The sequence below is a fragment of the Salvelinus alpinus genome, chromosome 22, assembly GCF_045679555.1.
Source record: "Salvelinus alpinus chromosome 22, SLU_Salpinus.1, whole genome shotgun sequence".
Classification (NCBI taxonomy): domain Eukaryota; kingdom Metazoa; phylum Chordata; class Actinopteri; order Salmoniformes; family Salmonidae; genus Salvelinus; species Salvelinus alpinus.
Genome location: NC_092107.1, coordinates 3580191 through 3600035, shown reverse-complemented (window position 1 = coordinate 3600035; position 19845 = coordinate 3580191). Strand labels below are relative to the sequence as shown.

Genomic DNA, 19845 nt, shown 5'->3' with positions numbered 1-19845 from the left:
ACCAATTGTAATTCGTACCATATCACAAACATTGGCACACACACACACATATGATAACATACACACTATACATACACATGGATTTAGTAACGTAGATATGTGGTAGAGTAGGGGCCTGAGTGCACACAGTGTGTTGTGAAATCTGTGAATGTACTGTAATATTTTAAAATTGCCTTAATTTTGCTGAACCCCAGGAAGAGTAGCTGATGCTTTGACAGCAGCTAATGGGGATCCATAATAAATAAAAATACAAAAATACATGAAATGGATGATGAACATCCACAAATTAATACATACCATGTATTTCAAATCGTTTGATACAATTTTATTGTTTTGTATTAGAAGTCATCCAAACAAACACTATCTTCAATAATTTCTGGTTGGTTGATTGGTATTCTCTGTTCAGTGTTGGAAACCTTTCTCCAGGAGTTTTATGTAACACTTGAGCCAATTTGTTCTGAGGTAAACAGCAAGCTTAAGAACTTCCTGGTGCACTCAACTCGGCTAGAAATCACATACAGATTAGAAGGATGTTCCACCATCAATCCTTCTCTTCCAGTGGTTTTCCTAACATCAATCTCCTGTCTCCATTATGGCTGATTTAACTGTTTCCTGGCCGTAACTCCCAGAATGTGTCCCAAATGGGACCATATTCCCTATATAGTACACTACTTTTAACCACAGCCCATAGGTGTGTGGTCAAAAGTAGTGCACTATGTAGGGAATAGTGCCATTTGGGACATAGACGTAATGTCCCGATGCTTTGGCCCAGGGGTGGAGTTGATCAATGTATACACTGACTGTCACCCTCAGAATAACCTTAACGAGGCTAAATACAGCCAGGGTTTATCGTTAAGGCTGGAGTAATCCTGTAGTCCTTGGCTCAGCAGTGAAAGTCCTGACCTGAGACACAAAGGGGTTTTCCTCACTTAAACATCAGCAGGACAGACCCTGCAGCTTATACACACGGAGAAGCAATGTAGGATCCTCAAGCTATGTGTAAGTAAAACAGCCATAATATGAATATGCTTCCTTTATGTCATTTGCTATGTCATTTGCAGAAAATCTGATTTGTGTGGATGTGAACGTTTTAGTGGTGGATTTGGAAGGGATTTGCATTTAGTGCTATTTGTGTTGACAGGAATCGGTAGGCAGCAGAGCTCAGGAGGTTGTCATCTATGATGCATTTAGACATATTATGTCCCTGCAAAGTCATAGTCATTTAGTTTTGTATTGTACATGTAGAAATGTAGAAGCCAATTACAGTTAATTCAACTGACATACTGTTTTTTTGCTTACTTACCCTGTTAAATAATAAGCTATTTCTAGTTAATGTGCATGCCTTAATTCTACAAAATCGCATTTGGAAAATATTTTCGATATTCAAAATTGGAATGCCAGTTGAGTGTAGTCTCCCATATCAGGGAGATGTTACAGTTGATTAAGTAAGTAAGCCTTGACTGAGGAATCTCTAGGGCAGAATCTCCTGTTTCTGTAGCGAGAAGCAGCTTGATGAACAAGTACAGAACGCTAGTGAATGTCGGTTAAAATGTACGATTTAATGTTAATTATCTAATTAGCTGGCCCCTATGACATCTCTGACCTTTCTCTGTGATTGAACCGCGAAAGGAACAGGGTCAGGGATAACCATGAGTGAAGACACTGATGGACTGGCAGAGCTGGCAGAGCTGGACTCTGAGCACAATGCAGAGCTGGCTGACATGGTGGCCGCCATGAACGTGGCATCCAACCGGATGACCCCTCCCAACGGCCACCGAAGGCCCCTTGCACCAGCGCGCCGGAAGCTGTCATTGTCAGACAGGAAGCTATCATTGCAGGAGCGATCAACCCAGCCGCGAGAGGCTCGACAGCCCACCATCGAGTCCAAGCGGGTGTCCATTTCGGATTCCCAGGTCAGAGGTCAGGCCTGTGTCCCAAATGGAGGTCAGGGTTCTGTCCCGAATGGCACCCTATTCCTTATATAGTGTACTACTTTTGACAAGGGCCCATAGGGGAATAGGGTGCCATTCGGGACGCAGTATATGGGGGATAGGGTGCCATTTAGGACTCATCCATGAAGTCTCAAAAGAAATAGGCATGAGCCTAAATAATGTGTAGTCAATGTGCATTATCCCACCACCAAATACCCTTCACTTTGTCTCTGCCTAGGATTGTATCCAGCTCAACCAATACAAGTTGAAGGATGAGATTGGAAAGGTAAGAAAGGAAAAGTTAGAATAGATGCTGAATTTTTTCTGACAAGAGAAAACATTGTTTCATAAAGAATTCTTGTGTAATAAGTCAAAATTATTCTGTCAGACTTTCTTCTTTTTCTATTCTAGGGCTCATATGGTGTGGTGAGATTAGCTTACAATGAAGATGATGAACAATACTATGTAAGAATCTCTGCACATTTTGTTCTTTATCATCTCCTTTGTGGGAGCAGAGAAATGTACAGTTCTGCAACTCTCTGTTTTGGCCTTTTTTGACTATTATACTATAGGAGCAAACTGATCATGTCTTTCCTTGCGTAGGCAATGAAAGTTTTTTCAAAAAAGAAGCTGATGAAGATGTGTGGATTTCCTCGTAGGTGAAAATGTTCCTTTTAAGTCTTTAGTATGTGGTTTGGTACTGGTATGAACATGAACTGGTGATGATCACCACTATATATAATGGCGGTTGGTTATAGGACGCCCCCCTCCTCGAGGAGCCAGCACAGAACAGGGACTGCCACCCAAACCCCTGGGGCCACTGGAGAGAGTCTACCAAGAGATCGCCATCCTGAAGAAACTAGATCACCTTAACATTGTCCATCTGGTGGAGGTGAACATATTGACATACATAAGTGGAAGATTTAAAAGGTTATTTTAGTTCATTTACATTTAGTTTTATTAATTTCAGAGATTTACACTTTCCAATTGTAGGTTCTTGATGATCCTGCTGAAGACAATATCCACATGGGTAAGTATGCATTCATCATGTCAGTGCACTGAATGGTGATACAAGGTGTTACATGGTAAACTATGTTTTCTGTTGTATCTCCTTGTACTAGGTCCATAGTTTGTATATTATAATACTCTATCCAGTTTGATTATTACATAGAAACTAATATGACTAGTCATTTCATTCTCTGTTTGTTTATTTTCTAGCCTTTGAGTTAATGCCAAAAGGGTACGTTTTACTCCTTTCTGAAATATACTGTATTACATTACATTATAACACTGGTCCTTTGTAGCTCAGTTGGTAGAGCATGGTGCTTGTAATGCCAGGGTAGTGGGTTTGATTCTTGGGACCACCCATATGTAAAACGTAACCACGCATGACTGTAAGTCACTTTGGATAAAAGCATCTGCTAAATGGCTTATATTCTTCTTATTATATTATACTGTATATAACACTTAAATTATGAATTTTGTTATTTATATATAACTCCTCCAGTTACTGAATTTGGTGAATATAAGGTATCCATTTTTAAGGGATATAAGATACCAATGACAAGGTTCAGGCATTGTTAGTGGTAGGAAGACCACTGTTTGGAAGATTATGGTGGTGATGCTTACTTACCTTTGCCTGTCTCTGTTGCTTTTCCTGGGCCCTAGCCCAGTGATGGAGGTGCCCTCAGACACTCCCTTCACAGAGGAACAAGCCCGCTTTTACTTCAGAGACATCATCCTGGGGATTGAATACTGTAAGTCCTCCACCTGGATTTCGTCTCAAATGGCATCGTATTCCCTATATACAGTAGTGCACTACTTTTGACCTGAACCCTAAGGGCCATGGTCAAAAATAGTGCACTAAATAGGGAATAGAGCGCCATTTGGGACGTATGGCCTAATAGCATTCTGCTCAGAGACCTGCAGCATACTGCTAACCCTGATCATGTTTTTTGCAAGACATTGGTTTGAAAGTCACTAGTCAGATACGTTCTGAAAAGACAGGATCAGTTGGTGCTTTGACAGCTGAATGTCAAGACCTAAATCAAATGGGCAATGCTCTTTGTATACTTATAAAAGTTTATCTAAAAAAAGAGAACTAAATCAGTGTTTCCTTTCCTTTTTCCCTGGTCCTATTCTCTCTTCCTCCTTCTCAGTGCACTACCAGAAGATCATCCACAGAGACATCAAGCCTTCCAACCTGTTACTGGGAGACAATGGGCATGTGAAGATTGCAGACTTTGGTGTCAGTAACCAGTTTGAGGGGAGTGATGCTCTCCTGTCCAGTTCAGCAGGGACTCCAGCCTTCATGGCGCCAGAGATGATGACTGATCATGAACAGAGCTTTACTGGCAAGGTTAGACACTAATTGCTAATTTATCTAATCAGGTCACTCATCTTTGATTGTATCCTAGAATAATATTTACCCCATGAATATGTATTGCATTGACTGGTATCAAAAAGACTTAGAAATTGACTTGGTATCAAACGTCAACATTTTACTGTACTGTAAAATATACAGCAAGCTCTCTTTGTAAAGTAATGGTCAATGTTCATGTTTGTTAGGCCTTGGATGTGTGGGCCATGGGAGTCACCCTGTACTGCTTTGTCTATGGGAAGGTAGGTTCTGTTATTATCATAATGTACGGTATTCTGCCATGGATTATTTTGGCCAACTAGTTTCTGATTTACTGTGTCAATTATGCTGAGGACTACAACTATTGTTTGATCAACCGTTGCATCACACATAATAATGCTTTTAAAATAAATACATGTAATGGTTTATGTGGGAAACAGACAGCATGTGTATGCATGTAGCCTATCCTTTTATAGCCGCATTTTAATGCCTTTTCTTCTTCACTATCTTCCTATATCAGTGCCCTTTCATCGATGAATACATCATCGGCCTGCACAATAAGATCAGGAATAGGCCTGTGGAGTTCCCAGACACGTGAGTTCCACTAAGGGACACTATTTACCATGCAAAAACAATTTAGTCTGCTCTCTATGCACCACTCTAAAATATGGGTAGAACGTCACATTATAGCATGTAATAACTTGATAATAACATAGTAATAGTATTGTTTTAACGTTCCTAGCCATTCACTGCTACTGTAGTTACTGTACTGTAGATGGTTCTATTCTATTTGGTGGGTGGTCATCTCAGTCACTATTTGGTACCACAGGCCTGAAGTATGCAAGGAGTTGAAGGAGCTTATTATAAGGATGCTGGATAAAAATCCTGATACAAGGATCACCATTCCGGAAATCAAGGTAAAAGGGGGCAGATCTAGACCTTCAATAGTGCCTATAAAAAACAAATCCTTCATAGAAACCATCTATGACACTTGAAATTAATGTTTTACTGTCCTGGTAGAGCTGTCTTATATGTGTTGTGGGACGATTGTGTTCCCCCTCCTGTTTGTTGCCAGGAGCACCCGTGGGTGACAGAGGATGGCACTGACCTTCTACCCCTGGAGGAAGAACACTGCACTGTGGTGGAGGTGACTGAGGAGGAGGTCCAGAACTCCATCAAACTCATCCCCAGTCTGTCTGCTGTGGTGAGTCAGTTCACTAGTGTCCTGTCCAGGGGATATACAGCTCTTGTTCTGGCTCGGACAAGGCTAACTTACTAACTTACTCATCTATCACAAATAGGGCCAGGAGTTTTTGTGTCTTAACAAGGGAAAAAGTTTGGGACCTACACCAGGGCCCAGAGGTTTTCCAGGTCAATACACATGGTCAGGGAACATTTTTGTCATAAGGCAGATTGCTACAGTGAATATGTGTCCCAAACGGCACCCTTTTCACAATATAGTGCACTACTTTTGACCAGGGTCTATAGGGCTCTGGTCAAAAGTAGTGCACTATAGAGAATAGGTTGCCATTTGGGATGCACCTCTGACACTCACTCTCCCCATGTTAGATCCTGGTGAAGTCCATGCTGAGGAAGAGGTCCTTTAGTAACCCCTTTGAGTGTCACAACAGGAGAGCAGAGAGGTCTATGTCTGCTCCAGGAGGTCTCCTTGCGTAAGTCCCCTATAAATCCTCCTTATCTGCTTTCTTTATCTGCCGATTTTGGGATTAGGAAACAAACAAAACAAAACAAAGTGACAGAAATACACAGAGTCGGTTAGATATATAGGCTACTGTAAATGGGATTAACACAAAAGAAGGACACAAATACAAAATACTGTAAGGACAGGTGTATGGCAGAAGACTGAAGCTACAATGAGAAACATGACATATAGTGAGCTCCAAAAGTATTGAGACAGTGACACATTTTCTGTTGTTTTGACTCTATACTCCTGCACTTTGGATTTGAAATTATACAATGACTAGGAGGTTAGAGTGCAGACTGTCAGCTTGAATTAGAGGGTATTTTATTAGATTTTTAGCATTTTGTGTAACTTATTTTTGAACGTATTGTGTACATAATGTTGCTACTACCGTCTCTTATGACTGAAAAGAACAAACAGATCAATAAAAACGACATTGATCCATCTAATTTGGCTATGAGAAGAGGAGACACAAATACAATATGACATCCATCTAACCTGGGGTAAGAAATGATTGTCCAAAAACAAACTTTCAAGTGGCACTGATCCAAAAGTGATAAAGAGTGAATATACACACTCACTGTGGACATGGCCAATGCTCTCCACTCGCACCAATAAGATAGGCTACCCTGTTTGCTAAATTAAGTTGATAATTTTGATAACTAAAAGACAGAGTATTTTGTTTGTCTTCTCTTTACAGCAATAACCATTTGCTTTTCAAACTGTTTTTCTGCAATTGTATTTTGAAATATTGCAATATACAGTGCCTTCGGAAAGTATTCAGACCCCTTGACTTTTTCTAAATTTTGTTACAGCCTTATTCTAAAATGTATTAAATTGTTTATTTTTCCTCATTAATCTACACACAATATCCCATAATGCCAGTTTTTTTTAATTTTTGCTAATTTATATAAAAAACTGAAATATTACATTTACATAAGTATTCAAACCCTTTACTCAGTACTTTGTTGAAGCACCTTTGGCAGCGATTACAGCCTCAAGTCTTCTTGGGTTTGGCGCTACAAAGCTTGGCACACCTGTATTTGGGGAGTTTCTCCCATTCTTCTCTGCAGATCCTCTCAAGCTCTGTCAGCTTGGATGGGGAGTGTCGCTGCACAGCTATTTTCAGGTCTCTTCAGAGATGTTCGATCAGGTTCAAGTCCGGGCTCTGGCTGGACACCTCAAGGACATTCAGAGACTTATCCTGAAGCCACTCCTGCGTTGTCTTGGCTGTGTGCTTAGGGTCGTTGTCCTGTTGGAAGGTGAACCTTCACCCCAGTCTGAGGTCCTGAGCACTCTGGAGCAGGTTTCCATCAAGGATCTCTATATACTTTGCTCCGTTCATCTTTCCCTCGATCTTGACGAGTCTCCCAGTCCCTGCCACTGAACAACATCCCCACAGCATGATGCTGCCACCACCATGCTTCACCGTAGGGATGGTGTCAGGTTTCCTCCAGACGTGCTGCTTGGCATTCAGACCAAAGAGTTCCATCTTGGTTTCATCAGACCAGAGAATCTTGTTTCTCTGTAGCTGTCTTCTTCTCACACACTTACAGTTCAGCTCAGTCAACTACATCCGGGCACACAACAGCTTTGATGACATTGCTAAGTGGTTTATTACATTGTGCCTTAACGAAATATGCTAATATTAATTAGTCCATCATAGATTTTTTGATTTTTTTTCTACAGTATCTATCTCCATCATGTAATGTAACTTTATGATTACATTGCTTATTTACCATTGACGTGCAGTCTTTAACAAACACATATTTGCTGATATTGTCCTTTTCTTGTCTATCTCTTACCCATTGCAGGGACTCTTGGGGGCGACTGGAAACCGAGGTTCATCCTTCATTGAGGTAAGAGCCCTGGTTAAAAGTAGTGCATACTATATAGGGAATATTTTGGTTTTCTTCTGGGGTTTGATCAGGTAACAGGTTTTCTTCTGGGGTTTGATCACTATCATTCTACTCTATGTGATTCTATTTCTATGGTCTCAGTACTGTCTATTTATGCGCTGCTGAGAGTTGATGTGTATTGGACCTGATTGGTACTGCTGTTCCTGACATGCATGGCATTTAATGCAGTGTTCTTCTTGTCATGACACTTCCCCCTTCTAGTTGCTTTTAACAACAAATCAAATCAAATTGATTTATAAAGCCCTTCTTACATCAGCTGATATATCAAAGTGCTGTACAGAAACCCAGCCTAAAACCCCAAACAGCAAACAATGCAGGTGTAGAAGCACGGTGGCTAGGAAAAACTCCCTAGAAAGGCCAGAACCTAGAAAGAAACCTAGAGAGGAACCAGGCTATGAGGGGTGGCCAGTCCTCTTCTGGCTGTGCTGGGTGGAGCTTATAATAGAACATTGAACATAAATTACCAGCATGGTCAAATAATAATAATCACAGTAGTTGTCGAGGGTGCAACAGGTCAGCACCTCAGGAGTAAATGTCAGTTGGCTTTTCATAGCCGATCATTGAGAGTATCTCTACCGCTCCTGCTGTCTCTAGAGTGTTGAAAACAGCAGGTCTGGGACAGGTAGCACGTCAGGTGAATAGGTCAGGGTTCCATAGCCGCAGGCAGAACAGTTGAAACTGGAGCAGCAGCACGGCCAGGTGGACTGGGGACAGCAAGGAGTCATCATGCCAGGCATGAGGCATGGTCCTAAGGCTCAGGTCCTCCGAGAGAGAGAAAGACAGAAAGAGAGAAAGAATACTTAAGTTCACACAGGACACCGGATAAGACAGGAGAAATACTCCAGATATAACAGACTGACCCTAGCCCCCGACACATAAACTACTGCAGCATAAATACTGGAGGCTGAGACAGGAGGGGTCAGGAGACACTGTGGCCCCATCCGATGATACCCCCGGACAGGGCCAAACAGGCAGGATATAACCCCACCCACTTTGCGAAAGCACAGCCCCCACACCACTAGAGGGATATCTTCAACCACCAACTTACCATCCTGAGACAAGGCCGAGTATAGCCCACAAAGAGCTCCGTGGAGGAGCGTGTGGGGGCTGTGCTTTCGCAAAGTGGGTGGGGTTATATCCTGCCTGTTTGGCCCTGTCCGGGGGTATCATCGGATGGGGCCACAGTGTCTCCTGACCCCTCCTGTCTCAGCCTCCAGTATTTATGCTGCAGTAGTTTACTCAAGGGGGGGCGCCAACCCAACACACAGTAACAAGGCAACAGTAAACATGTTGTCCCCCACGAATGATGCAGAGCCCCCCCCCTTGGGCCAGTTGGTGACAATTAGTGACAATTATACAAATGTATGTCGCGTGGATTAATGAGAAAGATAAAAAAAACATTTTTTGCCTTGCTGGAAATCAAAACTTGATAGCTCACAATGGACGGGATGTTAGAGACCGGACTCCACTGCCTGATAGGGAGATGCATAGATATAAAACAGGAACAGGACTTATCATGAGGAGATGCATAAAAAAAAAATTCTCGCTTTGTCATTGTGGGGTATTGTGTGTAAATTGATGACAATTATTTTTTTATTAATCCATTTAAAAATCAGGCTGTAACGTAAAAAATGTGGAAAAAGTCAAGGGGTCTGAATACTTTCTGAATGCACTGTCGGTACAAAATGTCATGACTGTAGCTCAAAAGGAACTGGAGATATGCTTGTAAAACATTTGCCGGGGGACAAAAAGTATAGTTTCTGGAAATTGTAATAGGCTGAGATAGTAGGTCCATATGGGACACGTGTTGCTCATGAGGAGATGCTTTGCAAGATGCAACAGTATTCAGACCCCTTTGAGTTCTTCACATGTTGTGTTACAAAGTGGGATTCAAATGGATTTAATAGTAATTTTTGGTCAACAATCTACACAAACTACTCTGTGATGTCAGAGTGGGCAAAAAAGTATATATTCTGTATATATTACATATAGTTGTTGCATAAGTATTCAGACCCTTTTTTAGGCAAGCCTAAATTAGTTCAGGACTAAAATATTGCTTAACAAATCACATAATAAGTTACATGGACTCACTCTGTGTGAAATAATATGGGTTAACATGATTTTTGAATGACTAAACCTTCCTCTGTCCCTCATATATACAACATCTGTAAGGTCCCTCAGTTAAGTATTGAATTTCAAGCACAGATAAAACTACAAAGACCAGGGAGCTTTTCAAATGCCCCATAAAGAAGGGCAGTGACTGGTAGATGGGTAACAACAACACATCATACATAGAATATCTCTTTAACTATGGTCAAGTTAATAACTATGCTGTGGATTATATATTAAACCACACAGACACATCAAAGATACAGTCGTCCATCTGAACTGAGCTTTAGGACAGGAATGAAACTGCTCAGGGATGTACGGGTGGCAGGTAGCCTAGTGGTTAGAGCATTGTGTCAGTAACCGAATGGTTGGTGGATTAAATCCCTGTGCTGACAAGTTGAAAATCTGTCACTCTGCCCTTGAACAAGGCACTGTTCCTAGGCTGTCATTGTAAATAAGAATTTGCACTTAACTGACTTGCCCACTTAAATAAAAAAATTGGTGATGCCATTGGTGGTTTTAAAACAGCTACAGAGTTCAATGTCTGTGACGGTAGGAAACTGAGGATGGCTCAACACCATTATAGTACTCAACAATAATGACCTAAATGACAAAAACATACATCTTGGTTTTAACAAGGTATTAAGGTATCAAATCCAACACAACACATCACTGAGTGACTGCCTTGTGTTTATGCATGGTGGTGGCTTGGTATGACATCAGCAAATGCTGGGGAGATTTCCAGGACAAAAATAATCGGTATAGAGCTAAGCACAAGCAAATCCTAGAGGAAAACATGCTTCAGTCTGCTTTACACCAGACACTGGAAGTGGAATTCACATTTCAGCGGTACAATAACCTACTACACAAGGCCAAATCTACACTGGAGTTACCAAGAAGACAGTGAATGTTCCTGAGTGGCCATGTTACAGTTTTGACTTAAATCTGCTTGAAAATCTATGGTAAGACTTGAATTGCTGTCTAACCATGACATTGCCATGACATGACATCTAACCATGACATTGCTGTCTAGGCAGAGCTTGAATAATTTTGAAAAGAATAAAGGGCAAATCAAATAAACTAAAATCAAATCCATTTTTATTTGTCACATGCGACGAGTACAACAGAGCTTACCATGAAATGCTTACTTACAAGCCCTTAACCAACAATGCAGTTAAGAAATAAGAGTTAAGAAAGTATTGACTAAATAAACTAAAGTAAAAAAAGTAACACAATAAAATAACAATAACGAGGCTATATACAGGGGTAACCATTAAACCTCTCACTAAAGGCTTCAGTAATACAAAAGTTATACTTAAATCCGAACTGGTTCTCTAGCAGATTAGTAAGAATGTCTCACCCCATGTTCAAGAATGTCCCTTTTCCCCTTTTCCAGATTACAACATCTCACTTTTGGTTATTTGAAAATTAAATAATCTCCAAAATATCACTGTTTTTAAAACAAGTCATAGAAAGTTGGTTGCAATTTCAGTTTAATCCACCAGAAAAGACAGAACAAATAATGCAACAAAAAATATGGTTAAACTCAAATATACTAATAAAAATAAGGTATCATCTTTGTAAATTAGATAAGAAATAGGACTGGTGGAGTTATTATGTCACACATGCAGCTAAAAAAAAATATATGGAAATGTCTGCTCTGACCCAAATTACAACCAACTAATTGCAGCATTACCGCAAAAATGGAAGACGCAAGTGAAAGAAGGAAAAAGTAAGGAACTTGACTGTCGGCCCTGCATTAAAGACAAAAATTGGTTAAAGAAAATTGTGATCAATAAAAAGGTATACCAATTTAATTTAAGGACCCAAAAAATTGACAGCTGTGCCATATAGATTGCAAAAATGTTCGGTAGAGATTTTTGATGTACCGAATCCATGGCACATTGTCACGCCCTGACCTTAGAGAGCCTTTTTATTCTCTATTTTGGTTAGGTCAGGGTGTGACTAGGGTGGGTACTCTACTTTTGTATTTCTATGTTGGCCTGGTATGGTTCCCAATCAGAGGCAGCTGTCTATCGTTGTCTCTGATTGGGGATCATATCTAGGCAGCCTTTTCACACTTGTTGTTTGTGGGATCTTGTTTTTGTATTGTTGCTGTTGAGCCCTACAAGGCTGTACGTTTCGTTGGTTTCTCTTGCTTGTTTTGTTGCTGGTTATCATTAATAAATATGATTAACCTACCCCACGCTGCATCTTGGTCCGACCATTCTTACAACGACGAGCGTTACACACATGGTGTATGAACTGATACGCAAAACATCTCCCGGATTCAAAACTTAGAATTATTATACAAAATTCTTGCAACCAAAATAATGTTATATATATGGGGGATACAACCATCCCAGCTCTGCAGATTTTGCTGCGAAGAGACAGAATCATTAGATCATTTGTTTTGGTTCTGTCCATATGTAGTTTGTTTTTGGTCGCAGGTCCAGGAATAGCTGAATTGTAACATTTACCTGGAGCTAATTCTGCAAATAGCATTGCTGTCACGATCGTCTTCTTGTGAGAGATTGGACCAAGGCGCAGCGTGTGCAAAATACATCTCTTTATTGTGGAAGAGAGAAAAACACGAAAACGAACACTATACACAAACTAACAAAAACAACAAACGACCGTGAAGCTAAATAACGTAAGTGCACAGACAAGCAACAAACGTTCAACATAGACAATTACCCACAAACACATGATGCCCATGGCTGCCTTAAATATGGCTCCCAATTAGAGACAATAAACCACAGCTGTCTCTAATTGAGAACCAATCCAGGCAGCCATCGACATACAAACACCTAGACAAGACATTTCCCCATTAAACCTACAAACCCCTAGACAACCCAAAACACATACTTCCCCATGTCACACCCTGACCTAACTAAAATAATAATGAAAACAAAGATAACTAAGGCCAGGGTGTGACAATTGCTAGGTGATTTGAAAAGTCAGTCAATCGATCGATAACATACAGTTGAAGTCGGAAGTTTACATACAATTAGGTTGGAGTCATTAAAACTCGATTTTCAACCACTCTACAAATTTCTTGATAACGAACTATAGTTTTGGCAAGTCGGTTAGGACATCTACTATGTTTATGACACAAGTAATTTTTCCAACAATTGTTTACAGACAGAATATTTCACTGTATCACAATTCCAGTGGGTCAGAAGTTAACATACACTAAGTTGACTATGCCTTTAAACAGCTTGGAAAATTCCAGAAAATGACGTCATGGCTTTAGAAGCTTCTGATAGGCTAATTGACATCATTTGAGTCAATTGGAGGTGTACCTGTGGATGTATTTCAAGGCCTACCTTCAAACTCAGTGCCTCTTTGCTTGACATAATGGGAAAATCAAAATAAATCAGCCAAGAACTCAGAAAGAAATTGTAGACCTCCACAAGTCTGGTTCATCCTTGGGAGCAATTTCCAAAGGCCTGAAGGTACCACGTTCATCTGTACAAACAATAGTACGCAAGTATAAACACCATGGGACCACGCAGCCGTCATACCGCTTAGGAAGGAGATGCGTTCTGTCTCCTAGAGATGAACGTACTTTGGTGCGAAAAGTGCAAATCAATCCCAGAACAGCAGCAAAAGACCTTGTGAAGATGCTGGAGGTTACAGGTACAAAAGTAGCTATATCCATAGTAAAATGAGTCCTATATTGACATAAGCTGAAAAGCCACTCAGCAAGGAAGAAGCCACAACTCCAAAACCGCAAGAAAAAAAGATGAAACAAATATAGAACTGTTTGGCCATAATGACCATTGTTATGTTTGGAAGAAAAAGGGGGATGCTTGCAAGCCGAAGAACACCATCCCAACCGTGAAGCACGGGGGTGGCAGCATCATGTTGCGGGGGTGCTTTGCTGCAGGAGGGACTGGCATCATGAATAGATGGCATCATGAGATATGGAAATTATGTGGATATATTGAAGCAACATCTCAAGACATCAGTCAGGAAGTTAAAGCTTGGTCGCAAATGGGTCTTCCAAATGGACAATGACCCCAAGCATATTCCCAAAGTTGTGGCAAAATGGCTTCAGGACAACAAAGTCAAGGTATTGGAGGGGCCCTCACAAAGCCCTGACCTCATTCCTATAAAACATTTGTGGGCAGAACGGAAATAGCGTGTACGAGCAAGGAGGCCTACAAACCTGACTCAGTTACAGCAGCTCTGTCAGGAGGAATGGGCCAAAATTCACCCAACTTATTGTGGGAAGACTACCCGAAATGTTTGACCCAAGTTAAACAATTTAAAGGCAATGCTACCAAATACTAATTGAGTGTATGTAAACTTCTGACCCACTGGGAATGTGATGAAAGAAATAAAAGCTGAAATAAATCTTTCTCTCTGCTATTATTTTGACATTTCACATTATTAAAATAAAGTGGTGATCCTAACTGACCTAAGACAGGGAATTTTTACTAGGATTAAATGTCAGGAAATGTGAAAAAACTGAGTTTAAATGTATTTGGCTAAGGTGTATGTAAACTTCCAACTTCAACTGTAATAATACTTTTTGCAAACATTTTTATATTTAATTTACATTCTGTAGAAACTATGAGAATATAAAGGTTCAGAACTTTTGTACAGCACAGTTAAAAAATATATGGCAAATAGAAATAGAAAATGAGATAGACGGGAGGGGTTGAGTTGAGGTGAAGGGTGGGACTAAAAACAACAAGATAACTAATGTAAAGTATACTGAGTCCGTAAAATGTATATAGGTGCAGACTTTTGTGAAACAGCACAGTTAAAAATATATGGCTAATAGAACTGGATGGTCTTCAGAGATAGATGGGAGGGGTTGAGGGTAACTGAAGGATGGGATTAAAAACAAACATAAGTTAACTATTGTAAAATACATTGTGTCTGTAAAATTTATATAGTATGTATAAGCTGGAAGTAGAAGCCTAAGTGTTGTTGTCCATTAGTTCACTCTAATTTGGGGAGGGGTGGTAGGGTTAGGGGAAAATAATAAAGGAAAATATATTGAAAATAAAAATATATATAATTGAAAACTGACAATTACGTTGACGGAAGCTGAAATCTATCTGCAATATAAAAAATATTTTTAAAAAAGAAGAAAAAAAGAATAATGGGCAAATATTGTACAAGCCAGGTGTGCCCAGTGGCGGTTCTAGACCATTTAAACTGGGGGGGCCAAGCTGGGGCCAGTTGTACTGTTAGAGGGGCCAGTTACATTAGACGTTATTGTTGTCATCATTTTCTTCACTGCATTGCAGGCATTAGCAGGCTAAAGACCATGTTCATAATTATCATCGTTGCCACTGTCTAATAACGGATGTAAAAAAAGAACGATAGCAAAAATTAGTTATGTAAAATTATTTCATACTCCACATTTAGGGGGGCCACAAGGGGGTCCAAAATTGTTGTCACAGGGGCACTGCCCCCCCCCCCCAGAACCGCCACTGGGTGTGCCAAGCTCTTATAGACTTACCAAAGAAGACTCACCGCTGTAATTGATGCCAAAGGTGTTTCTAACATGTATTGACTCAGGAAGCTAATGTCACGGCTGTCGTAAGAACGGGACCAAGGCGCAGTGGATGTTGAGTTCCACATATTTAATTCAGAAAGAGAAACTTAAAACAAAACAAAATATATCAATAAACGAACAACTAAACGTGACTACGTGGTGCACATGCACAAACACAAAACAATATCCCACAAATGCAGGTGGGGAGAAAGCCTACCTAAATATGATCCCCAATTAGAGGCAACGATTACCAGCTGCCTCTAATTGGGAACCACACAAACCACCAACCTAGAAATCTATAAACTAGATAACTCCCCCAGTCACGCTCTGACCTAAACACCATAGAGAACCCTCTATGGTCAGGGCGTGACAGCTGAATAGTTATGCAACGACTATATTTTAGTTATTTCATTTCTATTCATCTTTAAAAAATATTTTTTATCCCATTTTGTAACATAATAAAATGTGACGGAATCCAAAGGGGTCTGAATACTTTTGCAAGGTATTGTATGTACAACATCTCATCACTGTAGCTCAAACGGTACAGGAGATATGCTTGTTCACATTTTGGAATTTGAGTTGATTACAATAGCGCCTCCCTTGGGCCAATCTGTGTAATTTTGTAAATGCCGAATCTCTATGGCAAGACACATCATTCACCCAAGTTTCACCAAAGGATGTTGTGTGTGATTAACATATGTACAAACGTACTGAGACCGATCCATAGTCGTCCCCCTTGCCCCGATTTCATCATGGGCGACAATAAAACATGTGTTGCCCGCAGGAAATCAAGCAGAGAAGGAGAGTTGGATGGAAACGGAGAAGGAGAGTTGGAGGACCTTACTGAAGATGATGGTGCACTTGCAGAGGGCTGCTGGTAAACCTTTTTTTTCCTGATAGACCTGTTTAAATTAGGGGACAGACCTGTTCAAAGCAAACTCTTTGCTGTATCTTCATATGATATGTAATATTAATGTAATATATTTGAAGAGAGATCCAAATGAAAGAGCTCACCCTTACAGTCTTTTAGAAAGATTTGTGATAACTACAGTACAAACCATGTATTAGGTTTTTAACTTTTGTCTTATTCCATCTGCGTGATGTTTGTGTCTGCTGTTAACATAGGGTTTCATTGTCTGTTCATGATGTACTGTACTATATTACTCATAATAGTCTGAATGCCTTTTGTACTATTAGCTCTGTGTTTTCCAAATATTACACCTATGTATTGAACTGAAATGTGGTTGTTACATTGTAAATATGTACCATTCTAAAGAAGTCATTTTTGCATGCTTTCATACAGTTGATGTTGAAGATAATTAAAGGTAGCAAATGAACATTCTTGTTTGTTCTCTGTGTGGCTCTCTCTAACAGGATGTGCTGGCTCTTGTACGCAGGTGTTATTAACGTCCTATAGTGCAAGCAATCTTTCATCTGGGGCCGTTTCAAAAGAAAGAGTAGGACTAAAGGCTTTATTTTTAATATATATATTTTTTTACTGTTTTACAAATTGAAGTGAGTGATATCACATCTAGATGTCAAATGGACTTCTGGAACATGTGTCAGAATAGCTTTTAGGATTTAAGAGGGAAAAACAAGTTACGTCGACACTAAGTCTGCATTGTGAGGAGCTAAAATGTGCAGCTTATTCTGAATCATCTCAGCTGACATGAAAGTAATATAGTTTCATAATTTAAACACTTGAATAAAAAAAATCCACCTGTTTTTGTTTTCGGTCAGACTTTTTAAAATTGGTATTTCTGAAATGCTGAAGTATACCACATAATTTTCAACAATATGATCACCTATTTGTTCAATAGTTCATATTGACATTCCCTCATGTCACAGCCCAGTAGGCTATTCAAGTATGGCTCTCTGACACCATCCACATGCTTTTGTAAAAAAATAACTGGAATGACACTTGTATTATTGTGACAGGGTGGGAACCTTAGTTTTGGTCAGTGTTTCCCCTGTGACCTTAATTAGGATGGGACAGGTCAAACGTATCAAAGCACCCCTGTGACTTGTTAGGTAAGAGATTTTGTACCTGAAGTTGGTGGAAAATGTGTTTGAGAACAATTTTGAGAACAATGCTGTTTTTAATAAATATTTGTGGTGTGGTAAATTGGTCTACGGTTTGTGTTTACTTTGATTATCAGTGTTTCTTTATTCAAAATTGACAGACAAAGTCATTGGCCTTATGTTCAATGTCCCTGTTTCTTTGTAAATATACCACTAGATGGCACCCTTGTGTCTGACTATCATCTATTGTGCCTCAGGTCAGTTTTTTCTTCTTCATTGTTCTTCATACAGAGGCTACGTTAGGCTTGCTTCAGACAGACATGTCATAATGTATTTGACACCAACTTCCTTCTGTAGAATGATCTAATACCACTTGCCAATGACCACAATGAAACATCATGCCATGTGTCCCATGCTTCTTTTCTTTCAACAGTCAGGGAACACAATGCATGTAAAGGTTTGCCCACTCTTGATAAGAGGTGTACAGATGAAGTCCTTATGTCTCTGTCATGCACTCCTCAGCAAGAAGAGGTAAAAATATGTATGTTTATCCTGTGATTGAGTACTATAGAGCCATTTATCTTAAGGGGCTGTCATACTAGTCATATGTGTTATGACAGGGGATTTGGCATGACACACAGCCCCTTTATCTAAAAGAAACACTCCAGGGGTTAAGTTTCCCTATACTGAAGTGTGTGACTTCCTGCACAGGTGTCAGGGGTACATGCTGCATGCACAGCCTCCATGTGAGCTGTAACACAATAAAAAAGGCATGTTCATTATATGTCCATTCATGTATTGAAACATATTTAATGTGGACCATTTGGACCATATTTAATCATTCTTTACATTAGTTGGCATTTTTGTGATCAGTTTATTTTCCCATTGCTATACATGGCACTCCTCGAAAACCACAGTGGAATGTGGAAAGGGTTACTGTGGAAACAGTTGCCAAGCAACAGCACAATAGTGCTCTGTTTTTGATCGGACCACACCTTATAAATAGAATGAATAAAACTGACTTGTTTCTCCACATTATACATCAAAATCCATTGGTCTACTGATAGAGGTACAATTCAGTTGATAATTGATTGTTATGATTCCTTACATAAAATAGACTACACAGGAAACAGACAATGTGTTGTATTGTAACTGATTAAAAAAAAAAAATCTCCCTAAGCCTGTGTGAAGTACATACCTGTGTATGGTAGAGCACACCTCCCCTGTGTGCTCGGGAGACCACCAACCCTCCAGCACAGCCTGTCTTCTTTGGGAGAACTGTATGGTGTATAGCTGATCATTCTCTGCTCCCTTGCCAGTGACATCTGCCATGACAGCCTCGGCAACAGGCTGAGCCAGCCAGGCCAATGCAGAGGCCAAGTGGGACTCCCCCGGCCCAGCTAAACCCATTACAGCTGTTACAACCCAGTCAGCTCCATCATGGGCTTGGGTTTCTCATTTCCCATCCCCAACTCTGTCAGTCTGTTCCAAGTCACTCACGACTCCATCATGCTAGCAGTCATGTTGCCCATGTCTCTTTCTCTCTGAGCTTCATATAACTGACTGGTTTGCAAAACCCAGCCTAAATACACTAAGGTCCCAGTTGATTTTTACACAAAGACAATGCTGGTGTCACTGACATGCTATCAAGTCCTAAACACACAAATTAAACAATCACTTTCAGACCTGCCAATGCGCCAGAGAGCTCATCTCTCGGCTATACTCCTTGGTAGACTGTTTTCACAGTCCTTCTGTTCATGAATCTTAATAACAAAACGTTTCATGGAATTGTTTTTGAAACTCAATGCAAATAACTGCAGATTACACAGACAGTCTTCTCAAAGTATTTGTTTTCATTTACAAGGTCTTGACAAATCTCCACAGCTGTATACTATTTCTGTTGGGTCTGCTCTCTGTCTCTCCCTCAGTGTGTGGATACTAACCAACCAGAACCAATAATAGATAGCAAAACAGGAAATGCACAATTATACGTTTCAATCAAAAAGGTCATGATTTACATGATCAAAAAGTGCAACAACAGGAAATACAATGACTATTTGCAATGCTCAAGCCAAGCCTTTGTTGCTACCGCTACATTTTGCAGCCATGAGGTCTGTGCAGTAGGTACTGTGTATTATTTACGTTCCTGCTGTGTGGGCCCACACAATGTCACACCCAGCATAGGGAGATTACCTCTAATGTCCATGGTCCTGCTACTTTTTCCGTGGTGGGTACAATACATGTTTTGTATGTATGGTTTTTGAAAGCCCATAAAACTACTGGAC

General features: G+C 40.2%; 1 protein-coding gene across 1 annotated transcript; it reads left to right on the top strand.

Annotated features, from left to right (window-relative positions):
* The first annotated feature begins 828 nt into the window (after nucleotides 1-828).
* Nucleotides 829-17663, top strand: LOC139548796 (calcium/calmodulin-dependent protein kinase kinase 1-like). Its single transcript, XM_071358647.1, has 17 exons — nucleotides 829-999; nucleotides 1630-1913; nucleotides 2170-2217; nucleotides 2343-2396; nucleotides 2535-2586; nucleotides 2690-2823; nucleotides 2925-2961; nucleotides 3150-3171; nucleotides 3600-3688; nucleotides 4091-4290; nucleotides 4500-4553; nucleotides 4811-4884; nucleotides 5120-5207; nucleotides 5366-5494; nucleotides 5860-5963; nucleotides 7807-7851; nucleotides 16323-17663. The coding sequence occupies exons 2-17, from the start codon at nucleotides 1650-1652 to the stop codon at nucleotides 16417-16419; spliced, it is 1491 nt and encodes a 496-aa protein (XP_071214748.1). The 5' UTR covers nucleotides 829-999; nucleotides 1630-1649; the 3' UTR covers nucleotides 16420-17663.
* The last annotated feature ends 2182 nt before the right edge of the window (nucleotides 17664-19845 follow it).

Coding starts and splice junctions, on each gene's coding strand:
- LOC139548796 (XM_071358647.1), top strand. CDS start 1,650: ATGAGTGAAGACACTGATGGACTGGCAGAGCTGGCAGAGCTGGACTCT. Junction 2,218..2,342: donor TGAAGGATGAGATTGGAAAG/GTAAGAAAGGAA, acceptor TTTCTATTCTAG/GGCTCATATGGTGTGGTGAG. Junction 5,208..5,365: donor TCACCATTCCGGAAATCAAG/GTAAAAGGGGGC, acceptor GTTTGTTGCCAG/GAGCACCCGTGGGTGACAGA.